The sequence below is a fragment of the Haplochromis burtoni genome, unplaced genomic scaffold (genome assembly GCF_018398535.1).
Source record: "Haplochromis burtoni strain Fernald_Lab_line unplaced genomic scaffold, NCSU_Asbu1 Contig_200, whole genome shotgun sequence".
NCBI classification, from domain to species: Eukaryota; Metazoa; Chordata; class Actinopteri; order Cichliformes; family Cichlidae; genus Haplochromis; species Haplochromis burtoni.
The window spans coordinates 572,430-588,720 of record NW_024582561.1 but is presented as its reverse complement, the minus strand read 5'-3'; the positions used below and the strand labels follow the sequence as shown (position 1 = coordinate 588,720).

Genomic DNA, 16,291 nt, shown 5'->3' with positions numbered 1-16,291 from the left:
GGAATTTGAAGAGGTTTTCTGGCACCCAAACTAGCAGGATGTAGAGAACATGGCATTTCAGTCAACTGCGCAGCTGTGACTCTTTTTATATGTTAATGGTAGCTTAGAGCTGAATCAGAAATCAGTCTCTGTCACATGGCTGGAAACATGCAAAACTCTACATCTAAAATAACTAAGGCATTTGGGAGTAAATGTGCGGATTTGCACATATTTTCCAGGCACATCGTCAGTTGCCCCCATCTGTTATCTCTCTCTGTTATCTCCTCTCCCACACGTTCATGTGTGCCCAGGCGAACACTGCATGCATTCAGAGTGATGTGCAGACGTTACACAACCCTGCATGTATATATGCAGACAAAGACGTACGCACAAGCTGTGAAGACACCTTCCAAACACTGTGTGCGTTTGTAATTCTCGCCCAGTCTGCTCGGAGAAAGTGAGCAAACCTAGCAAATCTACTTGTGGTGTCCATCCTCTGCTTTCCAAGTTAGAAAAGAAAATGTGAGAAGAGTGTGTAAACGTGTGAGAGGAGTGTGTCTGCTCAGTTGTCTGCCCCCGAGGACCTTGGAAAGAGCATCTCCATCAGTCAGGGACAGCAGACAGTTATATCCTTGTTACATGCTAACTAAAGTACTAATTAGAATGTATCTGAAAACTAGAAGGCGACAGGAAATGAACCTCATGGCCTCCGGTATCGGATGTTCTGGACAGGAGCCTGTAGAATAAGCTCGCTGCCCAGAGAGACAAAAGAAAGTTACATGTACGTGATCGCTTTACTTATTCTTTTGCAAAGCTCTTTAAGATTAAAAAGGATTTCAAAGGCTCTTCTATCAGAATTAAACAAGATCAAGATATTCTTTGAGTTTGACAACCATATGTACAATTTAAGCATTTTCTACTCCGTAACAAAATTTAATTGGCAGTGTTTAATAAGAGACTGCAGCAAGTTTGTTAAAAGTATTTAAAGTGCCTTACAGAAGAGGTGCTGCTGCTTTGAGTAGAAGGAGAACACATGGTTATGTAAACCGTTTGCTCTGTGGTATTTGACTTCAAGCTGTGCATAGTTTAGGTTTTTATGCTTCTGAACACTGAAAAAGTAGGGCACCCTTCTTTTACACTAACTGATCCATGAGTTATTAATACACCTACTGTTAAAGCCTTCCCCGGCTACATTAACATTCATGAGCTGCCTCTGCAATCTGGGACTCAGGTGAGCTCAGGTAACAGTCACAGAACATGACGTTCAGTGGGTCAGCACTGTTGTTGTCATCACCAGATTTGAAGTCAAACATGCCCCTTTTCTGCACACTTGAAATCGAATCAGCTCACTTAAGTTTGTGTGGCAGAAGAAACAAAAAAAAAAAAAAAACTAGTGGAGTGGTCTACAATATTTGAGGAGTCCAAATATAAATGCTCGCTTTAATTTTTATTTCACGAAAAGACAAAAATGTGATGATAAAGTCAAAACTGTGCCCATGCCACAAACAACTACCCACTATCTCTATCGGAAGATCAGCTCTTTCTGCAAGCATCATGACAATATGCTTAACTCTGTTACACAATAATGGACAACCCTGGACCCCGGTTGATGTTAATGCCAAGTGCATGCTGACCAACAACAAGCCGCCAGAGCCTGACCTTCAACAGGTAGCAAAATCAATGATCAGCAGTTAGACCTGCAGCATCCAAAAGGATCGCTGTGCGCACGAGATTTTTCTGTAAAGTGCTGCGATGTGCTTTTGCCAACTTTTTGTCAGTTTGTTAATACTCCTGTGCCTTCATTAGAACAGAGATTTGTGCCAGTGTGTACACAGGTGGCCTAAGGCTCATATTGTTAAATCTCAAATATGCAACAGTGCATCAGAAGCAGAGTATTGCTAAAGTAATGCAAAAGTAATATGCCCCATGGTGCAATGCATTTTACATTTTACATACATACATGTTTGTTTTTCCCGTTTGTGAGCAGGTAGGTGCGCCAAGGATTAAGATCAGGCTGACTGTGCATGGAAACACGAGCACAGAATGTTACATTCAGGTTCAGTGGCTTCAGTGATTCGGTTAAGCAGTAAAAAGTTATAATATGTAAGATTTCCACATTTATATGTCAGTGATTTTCTTTTAGTTAGCAACAGTGCTGTCCCCAAGAAGCTATCAGGTTTTGGGCTCCTTTGATCACAAAATACTGTTTATACATTTTTCCGGAGATGACTCGGGAGGGTTTCAGGAGGAGGGCCAGTTACAGAAAAAAGTTGGTAAATCCTGCAATAAAGTCATTAAATCGGACACAGTAACCAGAGTGGAGAATGAGCTTCCAAGCTTAAATTGTAGCTACATATGTCCACATTTTATAAAAGAATATCAGAATATTCTGATATGAAAAATTGAACATCCATGCAACAAAAACAAAACAAAAAAAAAATATTTGGGGATTTCCCTAATAGCAATCAACATTTCATTAGTAACCTGTGGCTGTTTAATTAGACTGAAATGACACAATATGAACACATCTTAAACAATTAGAGCACAATGATTAAGGATTTTTAAGATTGATGCAGATATTTTCATCCGTATATCCATTTTCTCCCACATATCCAATTCAGGATTGTGGTGGCGCTGGAACTTATCCCAGGGTAAAAGGCGTGGTAGACCCTGGACAGGTTGCCATTCTGTCGGCAGGCTAACTTAGACACACACAAAATCCACACAGAAAGGCACCAGCCAGGTGGTGGATTCAGATTCTTCTTGCTGTGAGGCAACAGTGCTAACGACTGTTCCACGGTGCTGCTCCAGTACTGATTTTATTTTTTCCCTTTCAGACACACGAAACATTGGTTAGTAAGGAGTTATTTAAGAGTTCCTACTGGGGAAAATATGACAATGGAGTTGAATTACTTGTTTACGCTCTAAACATTAACACTAATTACAGTTGCAGAGTGCCCTCTGTTGGACAAACTATGTAATATCAACACTCCTAACATGGTTGAAGGGTGTTTCTCATATCTACTCCTTATTTCTTAAATTTATCAGTCATTTTAATGCAAATATATCGAAAATATTGTCTTATTTTCTGGGGGAGCCCAGAGATCAATTAACAGACGTCCATAAGCAGCGGTGAGGTCAACAACTACGCTACTTCGTGATTTCATTTCAATATGCTTTTTGTTATTTTTGTGATCAAGAGAGCCCCATGCAGCTTAATTTATAAACTGTGCATTTAATACGTAGAAAGCAAAGAGAGAATCTCACTACTCTGAAATGATTAGATGGGATTTTAAACAGGATACTCAGACGACTAAGTCAGCCTTAAAAGAAGCTTTTTGGAATCGTTGCCATTAATTTTGCTCATGCACACTCATAAGGCTGTGGTTATGTTCATATGTCAGCTGCTGAGACAATGAGGATTGACTGCATGACTAACTATCAAAGTGAAACCATGTAATGAGTTAGCCAGCCAGCTAGACTCTACGGGCTCTTAATTCACCCTGACATCCCATCAAAAGTTAACTGCATTCAAACTTCATAGACTGCCCTCTACAACCCCAGGGCTCCATCAGCCATGGCTGCTTGGGACTGTGTCAAGCAGGCGCAGATGTGCTCAGCTTTGAATATTTCTTAGGTGCAGAGTGTGAGGGAGGATAAAAAGAGAGAGAGAATGATGGATTGAGAGATGGTGGAAAAAAAAAAGTTGGACGGAGACTTAAAGTAAAAATCCGAAAGACAGACACAATGAGTCAAGTGAGACAGAGCTGGAAAGAAAAAGACAGACTGAACTGACCCACTTTGCAAATACATATGAGCTAAATATAACTGCTTTTCACTTTGGCTTGCTGTGATGCTGCTTTATGCCTGTATCCCAGGAATAAAGCTGTTAGCATGCTCTGCTTCAAAGGCAGACAGTAAAAGGGTGAAAAAATAGAGTGTCTTAATTTAGAACTGAGTAACAACTATTAATATTTAATGAAACTCAAACTTCCTCCATTTGCCCAAAACAACAGAAACTATTACATATTAATATCAAAAGTTTTTGACTCAAATCTCATCAGTTACCAGGTACGGTATACAAGACATGCTTTGAACCTTTCACTTGTTTTATTTGAAGAAGTTTGAAGCTGCTTTACCAATATAGCAATCCTAGACATCGTATATGTTTATATGTGTAATATATTTCAATATCAACTTTTACTGCCTTAAGATACACGTAATGCTTACAATGCAGAGTCATGATTCGGTATCACAGTGTCACTTCAAAAAGCAGAATTCATATTGAGACACAAACTGTTTACATTCTTCTGCTTTAAGGAGGGACCAGCTGATTAAACAGCCATCAGGCATGATGTGACCAATGCAATTTCTCCATTAGTTCCAGTCATATTCGATCAAGCCATGGTTGGTCAACCAACATGGTAATGAAAGAAACCCAAAACTACAGCTCTGTGTGGCCATATGTTAACTTGACAGAATGACTGTATGTAGGCTTCACGCGGCACTCATACAGTTTACTATGCAGATATTAAAGAGAACCCAAGAAACAAAACTAGATAGAAGATTTAAATACTGGAAAGGCGCTTGAAGAGAAAAAGTCTGTGCTTCTGATTCTATGGTACAACACCACCTCTACCCACCTTTGCCAAACACTTTGACAGCCTGATGTTCATATCCACTTCCCTGGAGCCTATCCCAGCTGGGCACAACCTGGACAGGTCGCCAGTCTGTCGCAGGGCTAACACATAGACAGGAGACAACCAGCCACACTCACATTCACTCCTGCTTTCACATCTATGGGCAATTTAGAGTTTCCAATTAACCTACTAACCCCACCAACTGCATGTCTTTGGACTGTGGGAGGAAGCCGTAGTACCCGGGGAGAACCCACACAAACACAGGGAGAACATGCAAACTCCACACAGAGAGATGGTGGAATTGAACTCACGACTTTCTTGCTATGAGGCAACAGTGCTAACCACTGGATTTTAGTCCTTTAATTGATAATTATATAATATTATATCTAACCTATTTAAAAAAAACTATTTGAATTTCCCACTGTAAGGCACATCTAAAAGTGCTCCCCTGATGTTTTCAGCAATGAGCTCATTGTACCCCAGCACACTGCTGTTCTTCAACGGCCTGATTAAATTAGTAGTGTTCTAATTAGCTCTGTTGCCACCCCCCTGCAAAACACTTCAACTGAATTACAATTAACATTTTGTCCATTTTTGGCCTTCACTGTGGAGTACTGCTGTAAGTGGAGGATGCGTTTCTGTTACCATCTGCCTTTGCTCATATAGTTTAACAGAGTACTTCTGAAAGTACAACTACTAGAAAAGTTGCATTTTAAAAATGTAATTTTACAGTTATCCATCTTGTTATGGGCCATATTCACACACACTTCCTAACTGAACCAAAGCTCCTGTTTATTCCACCTTAAGAGAACTTTAAAGAATCAGCTTCACAGCACTAAAAACGCCACATAACAATTTTCTTCACCTGACAATGACTCTCCATCTGTGCCCACTATATCATCAGTGACACCCAAACTCTCAGATCAGCAGCTTCAATCAGTCAGCAGAATGGAGCGCAGATGACTTCATGGTCACCAGGGACTGAAGCTGACACAAAGCCAAGTTTTTGCACTTGACACACCGAGATGCCAAATATTCACAAAAAGCAGAAAGGGCATCCTTTTGGAAAGAGACGAGAAGTGCACAAAGGGCCGGGAGCACTTTGCAAGGATGAAATAAGCAAAGAATGACTGGAACATTCAGCAAAATTTGTCTCCTCCCCTGGGCTTAATTTCCCTGATGGTCACACTTCATAAAGGTCGATAAAGTTACTGTATACAGTAAATTTTGTTCTGCCCTGTTTTGCGGTACGGACAAGAACCCATGCAATCAGCCAGGTATTTTTACAATGCATTTTTAGGAATGCCTTCACAGAGGTTAGACAGAAGCTATCTGCATAAAACAACATTATTGTCTTCATTAATTTGCATATTCATCACTTCTAAATGTGGAAAATTTACACTTTTTCTCCCTTTCATCGTTATAATTCTGAGAACAGAATTAGCATATGGCTTATGATTCAAGTTGATTGAGCTGTACCATGAAGCATCCCGAGGCTACAGATGACACTTTAAACACTATGAGAGGGAAGTATTAATGCAGGTGTGATAGGAATAGATGAATAGAACAAAAACTACAATTTGTAATGGTGCTTTTAAATTACAGAGCTGGTTAATGGTTACATCGTTTTTTTCAAATGCTAAGGATGTAGTTTTGTAGAACGAGTTTTATTATTCTTCAATCATCTGTACATACATTGTGTTAAACAATGTAGTTTGAAAAGTGACACTAGGCATGCAAAAAATGTGAAAATTAGGTTTTTTTTATGTATTTATTAAGTGCAATTAGGATATTTTGTTTTGGATCTATGGTACTGATGTACCCTTTAAACTTCTAAAGCAAATCAAGTTGTTCCTGCAACAAGAAACAATATTAACACACATCCACATTTTCCTCATAAGATGCAGGCTTAATATCTTAACTAATATAGTATTTCTACCAAGTGAAAATAGGCTTATTTGTTATTAATATACTTAAATGAAAGATGCCAATTGTACCTTTTGATGTAAAATGAGCCAAACAGTACCTAGTTAATGTCAAACCCATGCTATGGAAGTCACCAGAATCAATATTTTCAATTTATATACTGTAGGCACAGTATGCTGCTCATGTACAAATGCTGCAGTTCTTCCAGAACTACCAGGGGCATCATGTGCCTCCAAGTCTTTTAGTCTGCTGAAGAAAAGAAGAGGAAAAAGAGGACACCCACAAGCAGCTAGCGCAGCTGCTCTGACTATATGATAAGAATAGCATAGTTGGGTATGGTACTTTGCTCTTCAGGTGGATAGCCCAGGGGTGATGCTCTCTGGCTTATTTCAGGCCAAGCGAGAGAATACTTCCAATTTAGCAAAGCACCTAAAAGATCAGCATACAAAACTTAATAAAGAATTCAAGGTGAATGAGTTTCAATTTAACATCAATTCAAAGTATTATCCTTCTTATGTTACCATTTTTTAGACAGATGGTCTTGTATTGTGAAATGTGTAAGTCCCTGTAGGCCAAATTGTGTGCAATGGTTTACATGAATTAGCATTAACATTGGATATGCAAAATATAATGTTGACATTTCAAATAAACAGTCTGTCACCAACATTTGGGTACATGGAATATTCACTTTGTAGGAATAGTTGCTGGTACTGGTACCAACTACTACATTCCATGGTATCACAGCATCCCTAGCTCACACATTAGTGTCACTTTGGTTTTGTTGTGCACCTCTTGATTTTGTAACATGGCCAGGTGGAAGACATGAGTGTGTCTATACTCAGTACAGGAGCTCAAAGATTCCCAGAGGTCTGAGAGCAAGATGCTGCAACAGTCTTTAAACATGAGAAAAAACTCTACAAGCACACCCAGTCACACCCATGCAACAACAGTAAGCCAAACTTTAGCCCACTTTCCCTACTAAATCAGTCTTTTTCTTTAGGTTGAATACGTCTACATATCTTGATTTGGCACACAATTTTAAACCAGATACCTTTCCGACATAACCCTCTGCATTTATGTCTTCCCCTGGTCTCAAACAAGTGGCTTTTAGATGTTAGCTGAATTTATCAACCACTACACTGCGGAGGTACTGTCAAGAAATCAAAATAAGAAAAGGCATTAAGAAAACATACCATATTTTATTAGTTTAACATTAAAGTCATTGCCTTTTTTTTCTGTGTTTTTTAATTGGTCCTTTTACTTGTACAGAACACGTTCTAGTAAAACTGAGGGAATATAAACTAGTGCTGCGGAAAAAGAAAGTGTCCAGACCAGACACACTTGGCCTTTCCTTCTCCTGGATTTCTTTCTCTCAAGCTGACAGTCAGAGACAGCAATGCAAGCTGAGCCAGCTAAAGCACTCAGACCAGGGACAGGTCCAATAGAATTGTAATGAATAACCCATTGACATTTGTTAGACAGACTCTTTCAGGTACTTGCCCTTTACATCAATCCGTGGAAGTAGTGGAAATCTCTGCAAGTCTGTTAATGAGAAAGTCTCCTTTGTGCAAGTTGCTTGAGGGCATGTTTGTGCCTACCAATACTTTAATTTTCTATTTTTAATTTTGCTTATCTCTTATGCTAAACTCCAGGCAGCAGCACTTTAGTATGGTACATCAAACATGGCTGTAGGCCTACCTAAAGGAGGACGATTGCACAACACTGCTCTCCCTCGACATTTGCTGCATCTTCTGTCATCTTAATCCTATTCCTGCTGAGTAAGGTTTGAAAGATCCTCGTCCGATGTAGTAGCTCCTTATTAAATTGACTAAGATGTAATCCCATTCTACTGACTCAAATAAACATGTTTATTCTCCTAATTCTATTCCTGGGCTAGATCCGGGGGAAGGATTTGAAATGAGTTTTCTGAATGGGTGCACAGACAGGCAGAGCAGGGCAGGGCAGATCAAGGAGGCTGGATGTATAGAGGCAAATAGAAAGAAGGGAAATGAACAACCTCAGCCACAGGGGTAAACACTACTGCGACTAGACTTGGGGTCCAGCTCTTGCCGCTTTCTATATGTGTGTACATGCACACGTCCACATAATTCATGGTCCTGACACATGTTAGCCTTTTAGTAGCTTGCCTGGTTAAATTATAATGACGTTAGCACTGGAAAAATGTAGAGCCTCTGTCAGGCTGATAATAACAATGAATGCTGGCGGCTGAATGATTAAGACGTTTACTATGTGGTGTTCTCACCCTGATTGCGCTACCGGATCGCTACCAGATATAATCAAATTCTGTAGGAGACACAGCTGCTATGCTGTCCTACAAAAATTAAAATCTACCCAAGATTTTCTTAAAACTGAGTTATCTTATAAAACAGTTTCAGCATGGGCAAGTTGCAAGTGAGGGAATAAAACATCACCTAGCAGGTCTGAAGGGTTAATCAGATACACTGGAATGTTATCACAGCTACACTGACTTGCTGCTCTGAACAGATCCTTGCAAACAACAGATTTTAAAAAATGCTGTAACATAAATAAAACAAGCTAATCTACTTGAGCTTATTCGATTTAGTTGTGTTAGGGTATGTGGAAAATGTTAAGCAAGATTTAATTTGCTTAATAACCCTGTTATTGTTTTGGTTTGCAAGAGTCCTCCCGCATTGGCGACCGCCTGTACCAACACTTTCAGTTTGACACTATTCTATTTTTGGTCCCAACATGGCCTTAAGGCACCAATGTCTTCTATCAGAACTGCTGTTCAGAAGTGCTCACACCTTTCTGATGTGGGTGCGTGTGACCATTTCTGTAAAGTTCCCAAACCAACAGTCCAACATTAACACCCACTCATCTACTCCCTCGTGCTTCATACCCAAAGTGAGCCAGCATTTAAACTTCTCTCTTCGCGTCTCTTCTTTAATTTGAAACATAATTTCTGTCACATAAATAAACGAGTCAGACACTAATACACTATTATACTCATATTTTAACAGTACTGCGTCCCTACCCTCCATACGATGGTTAGCTTCACACGCAGTCATTGTACCAGTACATTTATGATACAACCTTTAGTCAGCAGAACGCCAAAATAAATTTCCCCCATTAAGTCATGACTTTGTTTACATAAGCTGTTATGAAGCAAGGTCACTTGATGTCTCCATCTGTGCTAAGGGCCCCAGGGGAAATTATCTTAAGCTACGTCACTAAGGATCCTGTGTCAAGTTTCTGGAGTATAACCTCAGTGCCTATCAAATTAACTATGTGTCAGAATAGACATCCCAGAGATGCACTGATCAACCAGCCAGGTACCAGAATCTGACAATTTCCAGCAGTCTTGGCTTTGACCAGTGACCGGTCAGTTAGCCTCATGTATGTCAGATGAGATGGTTGGTTTCGTGCAATAGCAAGAAAATAGTCATGCACATACTTACTGCCATGCTATAAGCAGCATGCATGACGGCTGTGGCCAGTACTCAGTCTGAGTGTAGAATACACAAAGTTTGCCAAAGTAAACCAAGGGGGAACCCGAAGTATGAAAATCTTCCTAAAAACAAACCTAAGCTGAACATGTCCAGTTTGAAGAAGCTAACAAAACCAAAGTGGCTAAAGCTAAAGCTATTCAGACGCAAAGCTAGCCACCAGCTAGCAGCCTCAATATGAGCGAACGATCAAAGCGAAAAAGAGAAACGGGTGAATGTTTTGTTACCTAGTGAAGTTATTCTGCAAAATTGAGTAAGTACCTGTGATTAGTTTTGCTATATGACTGCTGCATGTGCTTATTTTCTTAAGGTAAAATATATCAGCAGGTAAAGGTTCATCTTCAGTTAATTACAGTATATGTAGCTCTTTCCAGTAGCACAGCTCTTTATATTTAGTTGCTTCACCGAGAGAAGATCCTAAAATTTTGCTAACAACATTTTGCATTGAGGAAATGTTGACTTTTGCTCGCATTCTGTTATGTCAGTTAAAGATCTATGAAAGAAAAATATGAATTGTTAAAAAGTTAAAACATCATCGGAAGATCACTCAGAAAAAAATTACTGGAAATTGGAATGGGACAAGAAAATTGCAATCAATACACATGTACATCAATCTCCAAGTTGTTCTGAGCAATCAACACACCCTCACTTACTCAGAATCTAATATGTGTCAAAGAGTGTATCAGAAACATGACCATCTTCTTTCTCAGATTTCACTTTTTTCATTTAGACTAGACTTTCTTCTAGAATTTTTTATGCTAACAAAAAAAAAAAAAAGCAGTGCTTGTACAAGAAAACAGTGGCCCCTAAACAGATCATTTAAAAGAAGCTATAATCAAATTTCACACCATTTAAAGACCCTAATTAAACCTTCCTCTCGAGTGTAAAGTAAACTATTTGCCGGCTTATCATTAAAGAGCATTGCAAACATTTGTGCTTCCTTTGTTATTTTGTGTAAACTGAATCGGCTAAGCACAGCTAATCAAAAGTGCCTTTCAAAGTAAAGCTCAGTGGGGTCCTGGGGTGGCAGTCTCGAAAGCCCTCATTTCCCAAAGAGCTTTTTTGTCCTCTCATAGCTTATAAATTATTAAATATCTGACCTATATTCTCTGTCTTGGAAGGGTTGGTGGAGAACTGGAACAGAACACAGTGACACAGCAGAGTTGTTGTGATGTTTTTTTGTTTTTTCATGACATCTCAAATTAAAAGTGATGATGCTGCCGCAAGCTTTGTCCCACCCGCAGGGACAGTTTAGCAATAACTGCAGAGAAAACAATGGTTTTAATTAGATCTGATCTAAAAAAGAAAAAAAAAAAAGAGGCATTTTTAGCCAACTGTGGCAAATTTAGAAGTAGAGATCAGTGAGCATAGGAAACCAAAACAGGAAGGAGAAATAACAAAAGCAGGACATATAATTTAATATACCTGCACTGTATGCAAACCTTACTTTTATTTTCTGTTTGATTGTTTAATACGGCGGTCCCCAACCCACGGTCCGTGAGTCGTTTGGTACCGAGCTGCAAGAGTTGAGGCTCGGGTGTCAAATTGATGGTTTTCAGGGGGTTTTATCGGTTTTTATCGTTATTTTTTTTTAAGCGTTTTTATCGTTAATTCAGTTTCCCTGGGTCTTTTCCTGTGTGTTATGAATCAATTTTATTTATTTTTTTGGTAGTGGTTTTGTTTTGTTGCATTTATCCGCGACACCTTAAAAGCAGGTCCGTGAAAATATTGTCAGACATAAACCGGTCCATGGCCAAAAAAGGTTGGGGATCGCTGGTTTAATTTATAAAATGCTCAAATAGAACCCTGACCAATATAACTTTTCTGTTTTAAAAATAACAAAACACAAAAAACCATGGAAAATCTATTGTATTCAAAAAAAAAAAAAAGACAAATAGTCACTGATTAATTTTGCAACAATGAACTATTTCATTTGACAGGTGATTTGACTATAGAGAGCTTGGACTCAAAAAGGTTTAGTGCCCTTTGCTTAGCAAATATAACACAACAACAAATAAAAATATACTATGTCATAAAAACATCTACAAAGTCTTACTTAATTAAAAGTTTAGAATCACAAGGAGAAAACTGAGCTAAAAACATCAAAATTAAAACTACTCAACTGCAAAAATACATCCTTGTGAGTGTTATTAAAAACAAGTGGCGCTCGTTTATGTGTCCTTACAGATTAAACATTTAATCGTTAGTTATTATTCATCCCTGGCTCTGTTCCACAGCCTGTTTTTTGTCCTGTCTCCCTGCCCCTCACTCCACGGCCACACCTCTCTGGAGGTTTCTTCCTGTTAAAAGGGGGTTTTTCCTCCCCTCTGTCGCCAAAAGCTTGCTCATGTGATTGTTGAGTGTGCCTCTCTCTTAATGTAGAAGCGAATATTGTTGTGATTTGGTGCGAAATAAATGACACTGAACTGAATTCAATTATAACTATAGAGTTGAAGTGTGTGCCTCTGTGGTTACTCACATAAATATGTGGGATGATTAATCAAGTAATCTAAGCAAATCTGCACTCATGTTTTGACGTTGGACTGAATCTTTGCTTTACTGTCAGGTGCTGAACTATTTTACTTCTTTGGGCCTTGAAATAAAGTGTGAATTTAATTTTAGGATCATGCAATTCTAGATAACTGAAACATTACAAGACACTCTAACCAAACCCCGAAGCTGTAGCCCACTCAGGTATCACAAACCCAAAGCCTCCTAAGTTCAATGTAAGATCCTTTTTCTATGTCTTTTATAATGTGAAAAATACAGCTGTCAGATGAAAGTAAACATTTCCCTCTTAAATTTAAGGAAAAAGTGAATCAGTAAGAGAATACCATATTACTTTCTTCTACTCTGAGTCACAGTATTTCTGTAGCATCAGTACATTTTACCTTCAGCATAAGGCTCCGCAGGATGTTTCTGACAGCTTTGGAAAAGTTTGTGCGAGCTTGGTTTGTGTGTGTGTGTGTGATTTGCTTTCAGATTGTGGCGGTTGCAGCTTCAGTGAATAGGGACGTGACTCATAATTCATCTCTGTGAGTGACACAAGTAAATGAATCATGTTCGAATGCAAAGAGTTATTCCATAGCTGCATGAACTGCTCAAGCCTTAAGTGGTGACATTTTGTTAGACTATCTCCTATAGAGGTGCCAATCCTGTAAGATGATTTTGGGAGCATTAAATCATTTGATGGGAAAAATGAAGTGATGTCATGACTTTTAGCTGTGGTGTGGCTGAGGACTGATGCTATTGCTACTTGAAGAAATGGATGAAACTGGACAACAGACAAACTACGCAGCTTTGGAACAGAGTGCATCTGCAGACAGCCTTGCTCTTACAGCTTTGAATGATGAATCTCAAGAGGTGCATGAATGAAACTATACAGGGGAATATTCTGGAAAGGTTGTATCTAAGATGCTTTGAAACAGATGACGTCTCTATACCTGTTGTTCAGCTATCTGCCCTATTAAGATGCAATATCATCGGAGCAGTAAAGACACAACTTCGTGGCTGCAACATTTCTCGACTGGGGGCCAAACACAGAGCTTGAGAATGTTTAAAGCGGCCTCGAACCTTTCAATAGGTTTAACCAATGAGGGGAGAAGTACAATCAAAGGCTCTAGGGGCAAGCACAAATGCTTCACTAAAATCTTAAACAGGACCTTAACATTAGAGAAAATGAAGGGAACAGCAGTCAGACAGCATTTATCTCATCTCGCTGTTTAATCTGTGCTATCAATGCCACTACACATACATCCTGGACAAAACAAAAAAAACCCGTATCCTCACTAAGATAACTTAAACCAAAGAAAACAAGAGAGACGGGTTCAGGTCAGACAATACACAGACATGGCTGTGCACACAAACGTCCCACATAAAAAACCTGATCTTGGCTATGCAAGCGCTTCGAAATGTCATACCAAACATACCTGCGTGGGGAAATACACAAACAAAGGACTGGAGAAGCCCTCTCAAGCGAGAGAGCTGGCTGCACTCAATGCGTTTAAAGCATGCCTCTGACATACCTCTCATTGGATTCTGGATCCACAGGATGCCTCCGATAAGGTGAGGAGACTGGCCGAGCATTGTGACTCACTGACTGCCACTTCCCTCACCTCAAACGTCCGGAGCGAGCACCTTAACTAACTGTGTATTGACACTCACGGGGAGAGGCAGGTGACCACCCCTGTCCACATGCCACACCACCTGCTGACAGGCGAGCAGCCTCTAAGAGACTGTTCTTGTGGAACAGGTTGAGCGCTCACACGGCGCGCTGTTGCATCACGAAAAAGACCCGTGAATAAATCCTAGCAGAGATGGGTTTATCTTAATGTTCTCTCATAAAAGTGATTCAGAATCCTCCAGAGAAAATGCCGAGGCGACCGTGTCAAAGGACTTCGGCGATCCTCGGTCGCAGACCTGTTAACCGGGGCTCCAATCGCAGAGCAACGTCGAGGCGCACAGGCAGCCACAATGTAAATACAGAAAGAGGCTGCGCGTTAACACGAGGCTTTATGGTGTGTGATCATGGATCAGCACTCTGAATACCAGCCGTACATTGATTCAATTGTACAGCGTAATAATAGGCTCGGAGAAGATGACCAAAACGGCGCATCTAACGCTGACAGAGCAGAGGCTACAACATCACCCAATCACAGCCTTTCACAGCTGACCTGACTGTGTCTTGGCTGAATCGTGTAAATCCTTTCATATGATAACTATACTATTGTATGCAATATTAGAAAGGACACAGAAAACCTGACACGCCGGTGTGGACAGCGCATTGTGAGGCGCCTTACCTTCCACGGCCATGGTGCTACTCCACAGATTTGGGCATCACTCGCAAAGGGGAGCAGACGAAATGTAAAAGTCAACGCTCGCTCATTGTACCTTGTTTGGTGTGTTATCACCACTTTGCTGCGGGCAAGCCGGAGCGCACAGCTGCTGCCGCGCCTTAAAGGATTCTGGGAAGTGTAGGCTCAGCGCTTACTGGAAGGAAGAGGAAGTTTCCTGGGTTTTGCAGAGAAAGCAGTTTTAGCCGTAGCTGGAAACAGCGAGGCAAATGTCTGTGTACGCAGCACATTTCAACGCAATTAAATCAAAGTCTGCAGGACAGAACACACACACACACAAGTTTAAAAAAAAAAGAATAAAAAATTAGCTTACATATTATGTGAGAGAAAGCACGCCCACTGGATCTAGATTTTAAGCTTGGTACAATTACACAATGGAAGCCAGGAGCTGACATATAAGATAAATCCTGTTGTCTACGCAGGAGAAATAATCTGCTTCCTCCTTTTAACTAATCAGGTCTTTGGTCAGTAGTTCATGAGCCAAATGTTTGAACACAATCCCACCACTTTGTTACTGTAGCAGCTAGAGAACAATCAAGAGTTAATTTCACTGATAATTACACTGTAGCTCTTTGTCTGTCTTACTGGATCCTGATAGAACAGTGGAGCTTTCACACACTGGGGCCTGATGACTGGATGTGGCACCTCCTTTGTCACCTTCCAAATCTGTTTCAAGTCCATTGTTACATCAGATGCTTTTGTTGTTGTTGTTATTATTATTATTAGTAGTAGTAGTAGTATTAGTATTATTAGTATTAGTATTATTATTATTATAGCCTAAGCTCAATCTGTCACTATCCAGGTGGTCTGTGCTGTCACCATATCTCTTGAGTGAATGATATATCTATGACAGATTTTAGATTGACATGCTAGACAGTGCTTGACCAACATCATCAAAGCACCAAATTAGAGATCTTAGAAATTAATATAAACCCTACGCTGCCTACAGTGACTACAGTCCAGTGATCACTACAGTCATCACAAAACTAAAGAAAGAGTATAGCATCAACTCAGTCAAATTTCTGGGATATTGATCTAGTCAGTTAGGTAGCAGAGGGGATTGTTAATCAGGTTCAGCTACTACTAACAGGTGGATTATTGAGGCAACAATGCAGGTAGAGGCCACCAGACATAGTAGTGGTGGACAAGCAGAGGAAGATGGCTGTAGTGATTGATGTAGCTATACCAAGTGATCGCAATATTAACTCATTCACTGCCAGCCATTGGCAGTGAATGAGTTAAACCCATTGACTCATTCACTGCCATTGACGGCTATAGACGTCAATGGCAGTGAATGAGTTAAACCCATTGACTCATTCACTGCCATTGACGGCTATAGACGTCAATGGCAGTGAATGAGTTAAGAAGAAGGAACATAAGAAACTTGAAAAATAACAAGGGCTGA

The 16,291-nt window shown here is 39.9% G+C and overlaps 1 protein-coding gene across 3 annotated transcripts in view; it reads right to left on the bottom strand.

Annotated features, from left to right (window-relative positions):
• The window catches only part of samd12 (sterile alpha motif domain containing 12), a 123,360-nt gene extending 108,358 nt beyond the window's left edge, over positions 1-15,002 (bottom strand). The window contains exon 1 of one of the 3 annotated variants that reach the window (XM_005936282.3): positions 14,833-15,002. In XM_005936282.3, the coding sequence (XP_005936344.1) occupies positions 14,833-14,845 (13 nt within the window). In that variant the 5' untranslated portion in view covers positions 14,846-15,002. The other 2 variants (XM_042226202.1, XM_005936281.3) reach the window with 2 other exon arrangements.
• Positions 15,003-16,291: the final 1,289 nt, after the last annotated feature.